The 18,521-nt window shown below is 46.8% G+C and overlaps 1 protein-coding gene across 1 annotated transcript; it reads left to right on the forward strand.

Moving 5' to 3' along the window:
* Positions 1-1,553: 1,553 nt before the first annotated feature.
* Positions 1,554-2,039, forward strand: LOC117861739 (uncharacterized). The gene has a single exon (XM_034745286.1). The coding sequence runs from the start codon at positions 1,554-1,556 to the stop codon at positions 2,037-2,039; it is 486 nt and encodes a 161-aa protein (XP_034601177.1).
* The last annotated feature ends 16,482 nt before the right edge of the window (positions 2,040-18,521 follow it).

Here is an 18,521-nt window from a genome sequence, read left to right on the forward strand (position 1 = left end):
CGAACTGTGACGCTTGCAGCATCATCAACACTTGACGCTAGGCTCTGCATGACACCGACGTCCACTGAATGATGGCGAGAGTGGGCGGCGTAGGCCCTAGCTAGCCCATCAAGGAGTGTGAAGAGACGCACCCTAAGCGTGGCGATTGACCGAGCAACCGACACGGTGACCGAAGCCCCAGCCCGGACACCCCGGGACAATGGGCCGTTGGTCACCGCATCCAGAAAGCGCCGTTCCCATGGCGGTTCTGACCGCCCACCAACATCACCAAGTACACTGGGAAGATGAACGTCGGTGTATGGCTCAAAGACTTCTGGCTTGCCTGCCGAGCCGGTGGAGCAAATGATGACTATCATCTAGTACCTCCCCATCTACGTAGGGGAGTTTGTTCGGGCATGGCTCGAATTCCTTCCGTACAACAACATCCACGACTGGGCAAACCTCAAGAAGGTCTTTATCGGGAACTTTCAAGGGACGTCCGTCCGTCCCAGGAATTCCTAGTCCATCCCAGGAATTCCTAGGACTTGAAGAGTTGCAAGCAGGAGCCCAATGAGTCTCTGTAGGATTACATCTACAGGTTCTCAAGGCAGTGCAACTCCCTTCCTGATGTCGTCGACGCAGATGTCATCAGCACGTTCCTCTCTAGGACAACCTGCAAGTCCCTGGTCCACAAGCTTGGCTGCGTAAAGCCCCATACCTTCTGCAACCTGCTCAACATCGCCACGAAACACGCCTTCGACGAAGAGGCGGTCGGGGCGGTCTTCAGTGGTAGTCGGGACAAGGGCAAGGCCAAGCACGAGGTCCGGGATGAGGGACCCTCCACACAGCGGGGCAAGAAGAACAAGAAGGACCGACGCTGCCCGACCAACCTGACCTTGGTTGCCGCGACTGAGCACTCGAGCAAGCAGCCCAACAAGGCTAGCCCGACCACTTTGACAAGCTCAAGGAGAGCCCGTGCACCAACCACGCCTACCCCGTGAAGCACCTCTACAATGACTATGAGCTCGTCAAGTGCTTCCTGTGGCAAGCCGCCAAGCCCAAGGAGGGGAAAGGCAAGGAGGACGGGGTCAGGAGGGGAAAGGCAATGAGGACATGGCGTCAAGCACCTCTACAAGGACTATGAGCTTGTCAAGCGCTTCCTGCGGTAAGTTGCCAAGCCCAAGGAGGGGAAAGGCAAGGAGGATGCGACTAGGAGGGGAGGCACCACGGGCAAGGATGGAGATGGCTTCCCCGACCTCGAGGGATGCCTCATGATCTTTAGGGGGCCCGACGCCGACCACTCCAAGCGCCAGCACAAGGTGCGCTACCGAGAGGTATGTACCACTGAGTCGGCCATCCCCTCTTTCCTTCGCAGGTCGGACTCCCCAATCATATTTGATCAGAGGCACCATCCTCCCCACATCCCTCGACTGGGTCGCTACCCACTCGTCGTCGACCCCATCATCGGCAAGAAGCACCTCACCCGGGTGCTGATGGACGGGGGCAGCAGTCTCAACATCCTTTACGTCGAGATCCATGAAGCCATGCGCATCCCCTAGTCGAAGCTCCGTCCCATGAGATCTCCTTTCCATGGTGTGATCTCGAGGCTGCAGGCGTACCCACTCGGGCAGATCGACCTGCCTGTCACGATTGGTGACCGTGCTAACTTCCGCATGGAGGTCCTGACCTTCGAGGTGGTGGACTTTCCAGGGTCCTACCACACCATCCTAGGGCGGCCATGCTATGCCAAGCTCATGGCAGCCCCCAACTACACCTACCTCAAGCTGAAGATGCCGGGACCAAACGATGTCATCACCGTGGGTAGCACCTTCTCGCACGCCTACATGTGCGACCGCAAGCACCACGAGCTTCCTATTGGCATCGTCAACTCCACTGAGCTCCTGAAGCTTTGGAATGTAGCGGTGTCGGTAGTCCCCAACTACAACAAGCCAACCTCCACGAGCGCCTTCCGTTTTACCGAGGAGACCAAGGTGGTGGAGGTCGACCCCAGCGACCCGACCAAGACAGTGCAGATCTGGACCAAGCTCCCGACCAAATAGGAAGGTGAGCTCATTGACTTCCTATGTGCGAATCGGGATGTCTTCGCATGGAAGCCTTCTGACTGTTGGGCTACGAGGTAGGCTACACTGGCGTAAATCAAAATTTTCTACCATGTAAACCAGGAAAACTGCCGCATATGGATCACGGGATTACCACTCGACACACTAATGCGGAAGATGTAGAATCGCGTCGGGGCAGCGAAGTTGATCAGTGTAGTCAAACACGTAGTCGATCACATCGATGTCGAGCAGCTCCTCAGCAGCTCGTCCTCGTGCAGCAAGATCGTCCTCGTGCTACAGGTGCAACACCTCCAAGGTATCCACACATGCAGGGAGGAAGCATCGCAAGACGGACTGCTAGGTTCGCGAGTTGCAATAGGACAAGGGCGTGGGAGGCGCGGCAGATGTGTTTCAGCCAAAAGGGATAAAACCCTAGGGCGCCCCACCCCTCTATTTATAGAGGTTCCTGACGGGCCTCTGGGTCCAAGGCCCATTAGTACTTCTAAACCTGATCCAACTCGAATCATATCCAAATTTGGGCTTCTAGCCCCTTAAGTGTGTGACCCTATGGGTTCGAATACGTATAGACATGACCCGAGTACTCCTACTCGGCCCAATAGTCGGTAGCGGCCTCTAGCAAGACGTGCCAACTTCTATACGCACACGAAGATCATATCAGACGAACCGTCACAGCATTATGTACATGCTATTCCCTTTGCCTCACGATATTTGGTCTAGCTTCGAGCCGACCGCTCTTTCTTGATCCTGTGATTCGGAATCCCTTTGTAGGTTAACTCTTAACCGTACGTAGTATGGCCATGCATTTTCGGATCCGATCACTCAAGGGGCCCAGAGATATCACTCTCAATAAGAGAGGGGCAAATCCCATCTTGATTGACCATGTCTCACAGCATGCTTCTTGACAAACCTGAAAGCTACCTTTTTAACTACCCTATCACGGTGTAGTGTTTGATAGCCCCTAAGTAAGTCGATCCACATCTAGAGTACATGCGACAATCTCAAGTCTAAGGACAAAGCGTACATGTTGTGTAAAGAGAGAACTACTTCTTGTATTGGGTCAGTCCTAGCACATGTCTCCACATGTGCCTACATTATTAGTTTGACATCTCCATATCCATGACTTGTGAAACATAGTCATCATCTAATACATGTACTAGTCTAATATTCATGTGTGTCCACACATGAACTCCGACTAGGGACAACCTTTAGAATAACCATACAAGTAAGGAGTTCCACATACAATTCACATAATTGCAGATCAATTTAAGTAGCCTTTAATGGATATTCAATGAACACAATATACAAATCATGGATACAATCAGATATCATCATCTCTATGATTGCCTCTAGGGCATACCTCCAACACTGACATGCCGGGCATACCAAGGGAGGTCGCCAGGCACGCATTACGCATCGTCTCGGGCTCAAAGCCCGTCAAGCAATGCCTGTGCCGCTTTGATGATGAAAGGCGCAGGGCCATAGGTGAGGAGATCACCAAACTCCTGGTGGCCGACTTCATCAAGGAGGTATACCACTTCAACTTGCTTGCTAATCCCGTTCTTGTAAACAAGAAGATTGGAAAATGGAAAATGTGTGTTGACTATATTAGCCTTAACAAGGTGTGTCCCAAGGATCATTTCCCTTTACCGCGCATATATCAGATAATCGACTCCACCTGTGGATGTGAAATCCTCTCCTTTCTGGATGCCATACTCAGGCTACCACTTGATCGCGATGAAAGAGACCGACCAGATAATTACCTCATTCATCACCCTTTATGGTTTGTACTGTTACGTGACCGCACCATTCGATTTGAAGAACACTGGTGCCACCTATCCCCAACCTTCTTGAATCCCTTGGCACATGTGCTCTTTTTGAAGGGCGTGCATTACCTAACAATTTTATGGTCATATAGGTGGTGTGTGTTAATAATGATTTGGTTGCTAATTGAGACGTTCCAATTTTTTGGCTTTGAGAAAAAGAGATCAAATGACCTGCCTTCGCTAGTCATCATGTCAATGATGTCCTCAGTGTGGGTGGCTATTACTTGGCCTTCGGTTGGCAATTCTTGTGAATCAGGAGTTGTCCCATCCGAAAGTCATGCCTGAAGTAAAGCCAATTCGTTTGCCTTGGTCCTAGTCAATCTAGGAGGCATAATGTTAGAGGTATCAAGTGCCCAAATTCTCTTGGACAACCCTCTTCCGCCTCTGACAGGTATGCTATCACTGATCTGGTTGGACCAATTGCATAAAAAGTAAATGAGAAGCAATCCTGCATAACTGATAAAAGAAATTTGGTAGGCACCAATATCAGATACTTCATGTTGGCCTGTCTCTTGGGTCAGATTCAGGACGTTCTTGAGACAGGTCATACTCCGGATCTGGATCTTCACTTTTTCTTTTACTTCTTCTTTCATTGGTATCCTTTCTTTATCCTTTTATAGCCTAGGTAAGGATGCTTGTGACTTTTCCAACACCAAGGGAAGCCAATATGCCCTGGTTCCTTATGATACATGTAGCCCTCACCCGCTCATAAGGATGGAGCTCCGGTTCTTTATCTTAGGAAAAGAAAAAAACTTCTGTAAATTGTCCAACCACTGTAAATGAAACAAAGTACTATACAAGAAACAAACTGCTGCAAAATCTAGGTAGAGTGCACCAAAACAAGGTCCAAGATAGGATGTTCCTAGCCAAAGCAAGATCCAGGAAAGGATGTTCCAACCCAACCTTCACTACACGAAATATGTTGATCTATGATGAAAATTTGATGACACATTTGTTCTCTTCATAGATCTATGACGTTTCTCGCCAAAAATGTCATAAAGTTTCACATCCGAGCAAATTTAGTGACAAAGTTATGGAACGTCATAAAAGTTGCCACTTTAGCCAAAAAGAAATCGTCACTCACTCTTACATGATGGTTTTGTGATAATATAAGGTCTGCAAAAACGTCATAAAGCAATCGGGATTCCACATGTAAGCAATTATTGAAAAATAAGGTGTGCAAAAATATCATAAACTGAGAAGGATCCCCCATGCAAGCTTGAGTTTAGAAATAAAGTGTTCCAATTCATCATAAATCTAGCAGGGTCCCACAAGTCAGTCTGTGATAAAAAGGAGGAAAATAAAAAGCTAGGAGTGTCCAGAGTAGGGGTTGAACCTGTGACCTCTTGATTCTGAAGAGTTAGCACTACCTCTAAGACATAATGCAATTTATGGTTTTCAAACAAGGAAGTTTCTTTATATTACAGTTCCAATAATTGTGGTGCACTTCCCAGTTGCAGGCCAGAGAAATGGGTATATCTGCAATGGTGTACACTGCAAGGGACTTGCCAGCACGCTCTTGTTGGCTGCAGCAAAGACTTGAGCCTAGAGGCGTCGGTGTGCAGATCTCCAACGGGCAGCGGGAATGGCACATCCTAGCAGCGAAGGGAGGTGTAGGAGCTACGGTCAGGTCAGTCCCTTACTTTGTGGCGCTACTTTCCCCTTTCATTAGAGGGAAGGGGATTTTCTGGAATTGTGGATTTGGGTTGAAGGTAGTAGATTCCGATTTCATTCTACCCTTAGGTTTACATTCCGATTAGTGTTAGAAGTTGATAGCATATAGCTTATGAAGTGCAAAACTAAACTTTGATTTCAAGTTAGAATGACTTTTTTCAAGATTCCAAGTATTCCATCATCTTCTTCCATTGGTAGCTACTGCTCGAAGACATTTTCCTGCGACACTACCAGTTGGCATCCTGAAAGCAAGTGCGATCACGGGTTGAGAGCTGTGGTGAAGTATTCTTGGACCTTTCTCAATCCTAGCCGTCAGTTTGCTTGCTACCCAAATGTAATGGCTACCTGCTTCACGGAGATTTTGGTTCTGTGGTTTCATGTTACTGTTGTCAATGGTGATTTGTAAAGGGTGTTTAATTTGCAGGATAAAAAGAAGCAGTGCGGTTACATGATGTTGGTTGATCGAGAATGGGATGATCATGAAGAAGAAGGTGCAAGCTGAAGATGATGCAAAGAAGTGGGAGGAAGAATCAGCAAAAGCTAATAGTGAGCTTAGAGAGATCAGGAATGAGCACAATATGGTGCGGAACAACTTCAGAAGGCTACTGCTGAGCTGAAGTTAATTGGGAATTATAGGCACAGTGTCAAACTTGCGCACATGTTGCTTGCTTTATTTGTTGTTGTCATGGGATTGATGCTTGGTGGCAAGGCTAATTAAGTAGTATATGGTTCAGAGGTGGGATGGTGCTCTTAATTTTGGTAGCTAATGGTACTTAGAGTGAAAGCACAATAGGATTTCCTTATGGTTCTTAACATTTTCCCGATAATGTATTCTGCAAATGTCACTTTGGTTATGTTGCCTTATGTTTATGAACATTGTGCCAATGATGTACTGTCACTTTTGCCAACTCATTGCATGATTTTATTTTGTTGTTTCCAAGAGTGCCACATCAAAAAATAAAAATGAAACCATGGATGAAACTTTGGGCTTGCTTGGTTGTCTTGCCCAAGCTTGCCCACTAGCCTTGTTTGCCAAGACTTGGCAAGACAATCCTTGATAGGTGGGGAGAGCAAAAAATTTTAGTTGCCACATGTAATAGTGGAGCCCGCACATAATAAGCGAGAAAAAATTTTGCTATCGCACGGTTTCGAACACTTAGATAATAAGCGAACAAAAATTTTCCACCACTGCCCAGCTCAAATATTTTTTGACTAACTCCACACTCATGATATTTTAGTCTGGCCTATTTACTTTTTCGAAAAAGAATTTCCTTCTAGATTTGCCAAGAATCATAACCAATTGCATTCAAATCGACTATTTGATGCCGCGGCCTCCGGCGGTTGCCATTCCAGTTCCTGTTCCCACGCACATTCTTCGAGGAGCTAGCTGCCATCCTCGAGAGGCAGCGGTTGTCTTAGCTTCCTAGGAAAGCTGGTGCAACTTCCCATGGAAGGTGAGGAACTCCTCATTTAATCACCATTTCCCCCACCATCGGCATCGTCACTAGTTCCACTACCATCTCGTCCCCGATGCACATGCCTCACCCCTGCAGCTCGGCCGACACAATGAACCGATCCGTCTCCCCCTCGGCCCTCGCCTCCTCCAGCACCCTGTTGTACCGCCTCTCCCACACTGGCTCCCCCTCGCGCATCATGTGGTCCTCCAGCACCTCCTCCTCATCGTCACGCTTCTATGTTGGTTTCTCATCATGGTCCCGCAGCGCCATCGGCAGCCACTTCTCGGTGGCGCTACGTCAACACGGCACGGTCATCCCACTACGACGGCCCTTCTGTGTTGGGATCCCACTCCGATGCCACCAATCTCAATCTGCCATCGCCCACGGATGGTCGCCGCGGAGCCGCTGGGGGCAACCCGGTGCGTTCCCAGCCTCCTCCGGTGGTGGGGGTGACTTCCTCCACCCCCGCACCCTCATCGCCACCCCGGAAGTTGACCATGATGATGACCCTTCCAGCTGATGCATTCGACTCCAACTCCAAGTCCTAGACTGAGGTCCTGTTTGGCACGGCTCCACTCCTAAACTCCAGTAACTCCATCAAAAAATTCAGCCAAACACCCCAACTCCAAAACTCCATGGAGTTGCCAACTCCATGGAGCTGTAGTGCAAATGGAGGTGGAGTTTTGGAGCACCTCTTTTGCTGCTCCAGAAACCTCTCTTTTGAACCTCCTCGTGGAGTTGGTGGGTAATTACCCACCAATGCCACTGGTTACACAAAAAAACGTTTCATTCTATTCTCTCTTCTATTCTCTCGAGCCCCACTCGCCGCCAGAGCCCCGCCCGTCGCCGCCCCCGTGGCCGGCCGGCCTCGCCACCCACCACCACCCTCGTCGCCCATTGCTGCCCGCCGTCCGCTGCCCGTCGCCGCCCGCCGCCGTGCCCGCCGCCCGCTGCCGCGCCCGGCGCCCGTCGCTGCCTGTCGTCGCCCGTCGCCGCCCGCCGCCGTGCCCGCCGCCCGCTGCCGCGCCCGGCGCCCGTCGCCGCCTGTCGTCGCCCGTCGCCGCCCGCCGCCGTCCGCCGCCTATCGTCGCACGTCGTCGCCCGTCGCCGCCCGTCGCCGCCCACCCCATCGTCGCACCCGTCGCCCGCCGCCGCCCGCCGCCGCACCCGTCGCCCGTCGCCCGTCGCCGCCCGCCGCCCGTCGCCACCTGTCGCCGCCCGCCGCCCGCCGTCGAGCCCGCCGCCTACCCCGCCGCCCGTCGCCGCCCAGCCCGCCACCCACCCCGCCGCCCGTGGAGGGTCTGCCGTGTGCAGCACAGTGCAGTGGAAAAAGGGGAAGAAGAAGATGGGATAGAGAGGATGACAAGTGGGGCCTTAATTAGGGGGCAACAATGGCAATCCACACTGAAATCGATCTTTTTTGGAGCTGAGAGCACCATCTAGCCAAACACCCCATTTTTGTTCTGGAGTTTTGGAGCGGAGCTAGCTCCATGTGGAGTTCAGGAGTGGAGCAGCTCCACCCGGAGTTGGAGCCATACCAAACAGGGCCTGAGATGGACTAGTGTGACAACTGTCACCATAGCTACCACACGCCATTCCCCCAGGGCGACGCTTTGCGTGTCTTCCGCCACACTAATAAGACCTTCGCGTGCTCCGTCTGCCCCGCCAAGAGGCAGCGGTGGGTGATCATGAATGAGGTCAAGGACCATGTCCTGGGGATGGCAACGTTCATGCCACTGACGGGTGAGAACAAGAAGAAGTGGAGCCGTCACCTCATCATGGCCCGAAATGAGGGGTTGATGGAGTGAGTGAGCCATGCCGGTGGAAGATCAATGTTGTTATCTTTGCTATGCTGTTAATTAGTAACTTTGGACTTCATTATCTTTGCCGCCCGGAACCCTAGCCAAATTTGCTATGCTATTATCTTTTGTTTGTAATATCAATGGACTATTTCCTTTGGTTGGAAGATCAATCCCATGCTTTCGTGCTTTGTTTGCTCTATTTTCTCTCCCTCACCCTTTTTCTCTTCCTTGGTTCCCATGTAGACATGGTTAGCCGCACTTGAAACCAATTTATGGTCTTCCCTCATTTATTTCCCAAGGGGTGGTTCTCCTACTGACATAGCTCGAGAGGCTAAGATGTCATTTAATGTGATTGTAGTTGGAATGGTGCATCAGCTTTTTTAGAGGTTGAAAATAAATATGGGATGAATTTTAACAAATAATATAATCCTATTTTGCTCTCTCTCAAAATCTAGGAAATACTTGCTCACCTTGCCAAAATTCAAACCATTTTTCCCACAAAGGATCGAACATATTGGTCCATCCTATTCACTTTTCCTATAACGGATCATACGTCTATACATATTTTTTTCAAAAATTGTAACGAATTCTAATTTGTACCCGAGAATTAACATGGCAACCGTCCACATTCCAGCGTCATGTAATGTCACATAATCCATGTCCACGCAGTAGGTCTTCCTTGGTTCTCGTGTAGGCATGGTTACTTGAAATCAATTTCTGGTCTTCCCTCATTTATTTCTCAATGGGTCATTCTCCTACTCGTATGCCCCAAGAACCAAGATGGATCGAATTTTATGTTTCATTGAATGAGAATGTACTTGGAATAGTGCATCAACTTTTTAAGAGGTTGAAAATCAATGTGGGACGATTATTAACAAATACTATTGTGATCCTATTTGTCTCTCTCTCAAAAGCAAGGAAATCCTTGCTCACCTTGCCTATTCGTTCTCTCTGCCATCATCTCCTCCAATGGATGCCGCCATTCCTTGCATCCCTAACGTCTGAGCTGAGCGGTTGCGAGGGAGGTCCTTGGTGCTCCGTGTTGCACCACTACTGTCGGGCACCGCGACAGCACCGAGGTGCGGTGATTGCGGCGCCACCAGGGCATCGTAGTGCAGGTCAGGTTTGATGGGGCCCCGATCGCTCTGCAACACCTGCGGGGGTCATCACAGGGCCGCTACGGAGTGGTGGGGAAAGTCTCGACACCGTCGGCAGAAGACTGCGACCACTGTCTCCAATCAGCTGCCGTCTGCACCGAAAGGTGGCGTCCAGTGGGTGGAGTGCGAGCGAAGCACAGTCGGCCGTGCGTCGCTGTAGACCACAGCCATTCGGCCAGCAATGCAAAGGGGGCCAAGCACACTTTTTCAGTTAGTGAGGGAGGCGCTAGACCCTTTCCTGCTCGACGGGCCAGCGCTGCCCATGATCGCCCATGAACCATACTGGATGGCCAGTTGCAACATTCATCCTGCAGTATCTTTGCCTCCATAATCATCTATGATTTCTGAGTAATAACTTATGTTTTCGTCCGTGTGTCCTAAACAAAACTGCCATGCACCTCTGATGTTTGTAACATCGTATTTTGAAATATGGATTGGATGTTTTGTTAGCAAAGCATGTACCACAATGGTTGCAACCTATAGATGCTACAATTTGCCACTAATTGTAGTTGGAATAGTGCATCAGATTTTGGAGATGTTGAAAATTAATATGGGATGATTATTAAGAAATAATGTGATCCTATTTGGCTCTCTCTCAAAAGCAAGGAAATCCTTACTCACATTGCCAAAATTCAGACCAAGAATCTTTATCCTAATAAAGGATCGCAAATGTTTGTCCGGCCTATTCAATTTTCTAATAATGGATCATACATCTGCACATCGCCAAGTATTGAATTCTTTCTTTTACCCAATTATTAACGTGGCAACCGTCCACGGTCCAACGACGGGTAATGTCACATCATCCACATTCCATGTCCATGCAGCCGTTTATTTTGGGAGGCTTGCGGCGAAGGAGCGATGGTTTTTTTATAAATGCGACATGCCTCCACTTGTTCTTCTTCAGCCTGCCTCAAGTGCAAGAAAACCCTTGGGTATCTCCCCTCGACGCAAGAAAACCCTGCCGCATCTCCTCTAGGCTCAAGTACAGTGCTCTCTCCCTAGTCTCTATATCGATTTGTATGTGTATTCGACCTTGGCCCCTCTTTGATTAAACTAATTTCTATCCTTGCTACACTGTGTCGGTCAGCATCGGTGCTTCACTTGGCCTCCACAACTTCTCGATGGCGAACGACAACACCTCCCCCCTTGTCTTTACCATGCTTCCATCCTTCAAGGATGTTGACCGTCTTCACGGTCACACCTAGCAGTGGTGGAACAAGGTCGTCATCTTCCACCGCGTAAGCTGCTTCTACCTCTTCAAGACCCACTTCTGGGAGGGCCTGGGTGACCCTAAGGGGATTAATTAGATTGTTTATCTTTGCTATGCTATTAATTAGTAACTTTAGATTTTGTTGGAACCCTAGCCATCTCTGCTATGCTGTTATCTTTTGTTTGCAAGATCAATGGACTATTTCCTCTGGTGGAAGACCAATCACTTGTATTCCTGCTCCGTTTTATGTTTCATTTAATGTGATTGTAGTTGGAATGGTGCATCAGTTTTTTAGAAGTTGAAAATCAAAATGGGACAAATATTAGAAAATAATATAATCCTATTTGGCTCTCTCTCCAAACCAAGGAAATCCTTGCTCACCTTGCCAAGATTCAAACCATTTTCCCACAAAGCCAGCCTCAAGCATAGGAAAACCCTTCTGCATCTCCTCCTCTCGGCGTAAGTACAATGCTCTCTCTCTCTCTAGTCTATGTTTTGATTTGTACGTGCATTCGACCTTGCCCCCTCATTCACCAAACTAGTTTCCATGTGCATTTCAGGATCTTTGACATGGATGCTCCATCTCCACCGCTGGAACTCACCGTCACCTAGGCCGTGTTGCTCCACCTTTGTGTCTAGAATGGTGTTGCCGACTGGTGCTAGTAGCTTATGTCACCGAGCGGCACCAACTGGCTCCTTGGCTCATCATCTCGGCGCTTTGCTGGGCCATCACAACTTCAGGATGGCGCACGACACCTTCTCTAAGCTTGTCTTTGCCATGCTTCCATCCTCCCAGGATGTTGACCGCCTTCACGGTCATACCTGGCAGTGGTGGAAAGAGGTCGTCATATTCTGTCGCGTTAGTCACTTGAACATCTTCGAGGGCAACTGGGAGTCCCTAGGCAACCCTAGGGAGATTATGTAGATCATTTATCTTTGCAATGTTTTAGATTGTTTATGTTTGCACGTAGTACATACAAATTAAGTTTAGTTCTTTATTTCTCTACCAGAATTCACTAAGATATCAATGTTATTCACTTGCAAAAGAACGTTACATTATTAGAGATCTATGCGCCTCTTGCCATTTTCCGTCCCTCGACTCCCGATGCGACCTTTCAGCTTTCCCTTACCAACTAAGAGCCATTAACATACAGTACCATCATTCTGTGCTAACCAACCCCTCCATTGCCTTACCTCCACTCTCTTCCTCCAGAAAACTACCATGGCTTCTTCTCCGATTGCTTATTATCTTCCTTCCAACTACTCCTCCGATGAGGATGGTGGCCCTGTCAAGCATCATGGGTCACCGTATGACGAGTCTGACCCCTCATATGAGCCCCCATTGTACCTGACTCTCCTAGGTAGTCCTACAATAAGGAGACTGAGTACTAGAAGAAGGAGGAGGAGGATGACGATGAGACCTACGTTGAGGATAACTCAGATGAGGAGGACGAGGAAGCAGCAGCGAAGGAGGAAGCGATGGCGGCGGCCTTCCATGCGGAATGGGAGCGGGCAAAGGTGGCTGCGGTTCGGGCACCGGAAGTGGCATTAGCAGATGTTGTGGCAGAGGACAGGGCCAAGAAGCAGGCTACCAAGGAGATAAGGGAGGATGAGAGGGCCAAGAAGAGAAGGGACAAGGAGAGGGCCAAGAAGCGGGCGGCTAAGAAGAGAAGGGGGCAGCAGGAGGTGGACTCGGAGATGGCCAAGAAGAGGGGACAGGTGGACTTTGACGTCGACACTGGTCCCTTCAATGTCAGTCCTGCCAATACCGGTCCCGTGACTCCAGCCATTATCAGTCCCACATCTCCCGCCATTGTTGGTCCCGCGCCAGAGTCATCTAGGAACTCCTCGGAGGGGTCATCGTAGATTACTCCGATTTGGGGTTTTCTTTTGAATGTACATAGGTGTTCATTTGGATGGATTTATCAATGGATTGTTTCCTTTTGGATCGAAAGATTGATCCCCTATTTTCCTGCTCTATGAATGTACTAGGGAAATCCCCTATTTTCTACTCCAAAGATCAATACCCTATTTTCCTGCTCTGTTTGCTCTTTGATGGGACATCGGCAAAAATTTGTTTATCTTCCTTGGTGCTTTGGTTTTCCCTGGTCATGATGCTGCATCATAGCCTTCCATGCCATGTCTTATCATGTGATTTTTTTATTCTTATCCCACGACACCGCATTGTGGCAAAAAAGTCAATGTTTCCTGTTGAATGTTCGTGAATGGACTCTCTTGTACTATGTACTAGCAACAATGGCTATCTTGTTTTGTTCTTGATGGTAGTTAACACACCAATTTGTGAACCGCAAGTGGACGGATCATCATAGCTTTTCCTTTTGGAGTATTCCATCCAAGGTTTATCAATCCGTGCATCGGCAACTAACTAACTAGGTTTTCCATCTAATCTAACAGATCTAATACTAACATGAAGCATAGATTGCATATGAAGGGTAACCTTGATGTAAGGATTGATATCATGAATAAGGGTAGATCACATCCACGAATGTATATGATATAACACCACCAAGGATAGCAAGAGCCTATCATCTCCTCATTGTAGTTCCAGCCAAAGCGGTAACCAACCTATGTAACACCTTGATAAAGAGTCATCTCTCAGAACAGCAGCTCGCAAGCGGCCTACTTTCTCATAGTCACCACTGCGAGGTGCGTGTTGACGCCTCCGGTTTCCCAAAGCTTTACCTCAAACGACTCCCACAATACTCACCATCGATCCTACTCAACATTATGCAATCATTTAGCCTTTTCCCTCCCACAATTGGTCACCATGCAAGGGTAATCACACTGACTTCCTACGCACTACTAAGATGTATCCGCAAGATATAAACTAATCACCACGATTACATCTATTCCTACTAAGAACATATGCTAGCTAGACTTATGAGAATAAACATGCATCATAGTTGATTAAAGCACAAGATTAGATTGATATCACCATCATGTGTACATAGGCTCTGATGAATACAAGGCTTGGCTCCTGAACTCCACCATGGCTTCGCCGTGCAGGGATGACCGTGGCAGCTAGGGTTTGGCCTAAGCAATCTCCTAGACAACTCCGAAGACTTGCGACGACCCTTAGGTCCCTCTGGTGAAAGCACTTGGTTGTGTCAAGTTCTGGTGGATGGATGGTGTGTGCCGATGAAAATTGGGCATATTTATAGTCCATAGGTGCCGTGGGGCGAACGCACATCGATCGGGGCTAGAAATGGGCCAGGTTGATCGGCCGGGGCCCGCTGGGCTGATTGGCCTAGGCAATTTTGCCACCTTACCAGCCTCAAACAGCAAAACTTTCTATATGAAAGTTGTAGATCATTTTGAGCCATGCAATTTAGACACCAAACTGACCCCAATCAGAGTCCGGACGAGGGAGATATGCTTCATGCAAGATCTACTACTTCCGTGGGCCTTCTAACCTTCCAATCTGGGTTATCACTTAGCTTGACCACTAGATTGACTTGCCAAAGCACCACATACTTCACCTCTAAGTCATCTGGAATGATGATTCATCGAATGTGGACGCATTTGGATGGTGACTTGCTCCAGGCCGATCGGCCTAGCCTCTTTTGGTCTCCACTGGTCCTCGTCTTTCTCATGTAGACTTCTTGTGTTGTCCATAGTCCAGGTCTAGATCCAACTTGTAAAAAAACCCTTCATTTATATTGTATTTTCTATGATTTTGCAATATGGTCCAAAACACGACACATATGCGAATATGGGGTTATTTCAGGTGCCAAGTGGCAGGTTAGTATAAGAATATGCATGAAAACACTATTCAAATGCCACTAAAAGTATGTAGATAACGAGCGCCAACAATTGCCCCATGCTTTAACCTTGGTCGTGCTCAAGTAAGTCTAGAATACTTGCTCAATCAAGAAATCAGCATTGCCCTTCGATGTCATCCTTGTACTCAGTTATACATAACAAGACACATTGCTCTCTCAAGTATTTAGCATTTAAAATTCAAGACTTCAGACCTTTACCTTGTTCCATCATGAAGAGTTTTTTTAAAAAGATGCAAATCCAACATAAGTGAGATTCTCTTGCAAAAAATTATGGAAATACTCATCTCATCAAGTCACTCAAGGATATACTATTTTATTTTCAACCTATTCTACTCATATATGAAGGTGGAAGGCTTATGTGGAGCTTGGTAGGTAAAACAATCCTAGCAAAACATCATATCTGAAATATTGTCAAACTAAGAGAGATATCTATTGGGATTACTGAGACTTGTCAAAAAGGCCATGAAAAATAAATGATGGAGAGAAAGAGGGACGAACATTAACAAATAATGTGATCCTATTTGGCTCAGTCTCAGAACCAAGGAAATCCTTGCTCACCTTGCCAAAACCATTTTTCCAACAAAGGATCGAACATTTTGGTTCGTCCTATTCACTTTTCCTCTAACGAATCATACTGTGGCGGAATCGCCCAAATTAACCTGACTAAATGCATTTAAGTCGCCTGACACGCGATCATGCACTTTAAGCCAGTCAACATGGTCGTCCGTCGGATTTCATCCGATAAACCACTTACTCAGGATCGAGAAGCATTACTCATACGAAGGTGACTGGGCACAAAGATTACAACATTCCCATCACAATAACATAGTTCAACATTTTATTACATCAGAGTTTTCGAAATTCAGACCGAATTTGCAAGGTTGTAAGCAACAAGAAGTAAATTAAGCGGAAGCTAAACGTCGATACATGATATCATGACGAAGTCGATCATGACATCAATGACCCCTGTCCTCGCCGACCGAGGATGGGTCCCAAACAAGACAACACCAGCAACCACACCTAAGAAAGAAGCCACAAGCAAGGTTGAGTATACTAATACTCAACAAGGCTTACTCGTCAGGTGGTAACTACTCCACCGACTCCTAGACATGCAAGGCTTTTTGGCGGTGGGTTTGTTTTTACCAAAAGCGACTAAAGTTGATCCTTACTTTCAATATTTTAGCTCAAGTTCTAAGTTCATTAACCAGTTTAGATTAGCAACTTATACTAGGCAAGCAAAGTTTCCAAACAATTAAAGAACAATCATCAAGATTAATATCATCATCATGTTTCATCTTTACTCAGTACAGAATAGCGATCAAGCAGTCCCAAACTGTGAGAGGCAGATGAATCGATTCAAATTTATTAACCATGCATGGCGAACCTAATCTCATGACATCAGCGCACCACGAAGGTTCGCTTCATTTGTCAGCCGTCCCCATCGATCCCCAGGCACATGTCAGGGCCAAACTTCCCTTGGCATGCAATGCTCCACAGTCCCGGCCTCTTGCTGCATTGTGACCGCACTTGCACCCACATGATGCACCATGGGAACCTCGTTCCAGGGACAGCAGGAGTATAAGCCACGCCCTAGTTCAATCAGGTACTAGGCTTCCCCATCCCATACTAGGTATGAGATTAGTACTTTCAAACACTTGATCACGAACGCCGACAAGTTTCGACCTTAGTCCAATTTCATTTAGACAGACGGGGCAATCCACCGACCACCAAAACATTTCACAAGGCCCTGCCCTTACCATCGTCCTTATGGTTGTAACATAGGTAACAAACAACTCCTATAACGAGCGAGTGACAGGAAATCACTCGACTTTTACCGTGCCCTATTAAGCATTGCATCTACGCGACTTATCATGCTAGTGTTCAGATCAAAAGGGTGCTAAGTTCATGCATCTAAGGTGTCATTCAACTCCTATAAATGTAAATGCACAATCATAAGCATCAACATATTGCATAGTTTAAAAATAGGGAAGCGTGCACCGGGGCTTGCCTGGAAACCACAATAGGTTAGTGTTTGTTAGACGACACTTGCTTGGCGAGCATCTCTCATCTCAGCACATGCTTAGTCCTTCCATCTTCGGGATAGCTCCACCATACACCGTCTTCGGGTTCAGTTCCATCATCACGTCCTTCACATGGTTTATCTAGTGTATCTAGATGAGATGCAAGATGCAACAGCATGAATACGAAGAACAGTAAAAAGAGATGCATCACACAAAAGCATTCGGGACACGCACAAGGTTACACCACAAGATATAAGCACTTAGAGAGCAAGTTATTTAACTAACTATCACTCAAGTCTCCATAGAGATAGCAAGCCTAACAAGCACAGCACACTAGTTAACTCAAGTCAAGCTATTGAAGCATTTAACAATCAAGAGCTAATTAAGCTTAGCATCATACAAGAACTAGGGTGATGGTGCTTATCAACATGGCATTTATAAGTGCATCACACAACCAGCAAGTTGAAGGTTATGAAAGTATATTACATTTGTTTTTAAACCACTCATACATAAGCAAGTCAGACACCAACATCACTAAGGTTCTAGCAAGCTATGCAGCAAGGTGATTTCATAGCAACATGTATACATGAACATTTATTAGTTAAGTGCTTGACCAACATTATATAACACATTTATAAGATTTTCAAGTAGATCAATTTAACTCTAGTAGTGATTTGAGCTAACTAACAAACATACAAGGCAATGTCAAGTTAAAGCTAATAACTTAAGCACATACACCGAATCTGGACAGCAGCATAGTAGTCACTTTTTTTAACCATAACTAGAGATATAAGCATCCAACAAGGGTAATCCTAGACTTTCTGTATAGTTAAGTAAGTTATATAAAACTTTGCTACTCACATCAAAAGCTGATTCACAAATAACAAGGTGAAAACACACCAATGAGTAGATTTGTACAAACAAGGATAGAAAACTGACACGAACTTCACAAATGCATATCTGGAGTTCTAGACCTCCAACAACCATGATTATTAACATGGTAGAAACCTCAGTAAGTTATCTATAACTTTATTATTGTCATCTAAAGATGATTCAACAGTTGATAAGACTACACAACACAAAGAAGCAAATCTGTCCAAACGTGGACAAATTTTGACATTAAAATTTAGACAGCCATATCTGGAGTTATAACTTTCACAACAAGGTGGTTCTAGACTTTTTAGAAAGCTTAACAAACCATGCACAACTTTATTATAAACACCACAAGCTAAAACCAAAGTTAACCAGGTTAAACATCATAAAGAAAACATCTTTATCCAGATTAGGACAGATTCTACCATTCCACTTCACAAGCTCATAACTGGAGATTTAAACCACCAAAAGGGGTGATCTTTAACAATTTGGAAGGCTCATGAAAAACCCTACACTTATTATATTATATCCAAGATATTATTCAAATCTTAGCTAAGTCAAACAACACAATCATTCAGACCTATACATAGAGCACGCAAAACCTGATAATGAACTTGTAAAATATATAGCGCCTAAACCAT

Source organism: Setaria viridis, chromosome 6 (genome assembly GCF_005286985.2).
Source record: "Setaria viridis chromosome 6, Setaria_viridis_v4.0, whole genome shotgun sequence".
NCBI classification, from domain to species: domain Eukaryota; kingdom Viridiplantae; phylum Streptophyta; class Magnoliopsida; order Poales; family Poaceae; genus Setaria; species Setaria viridis.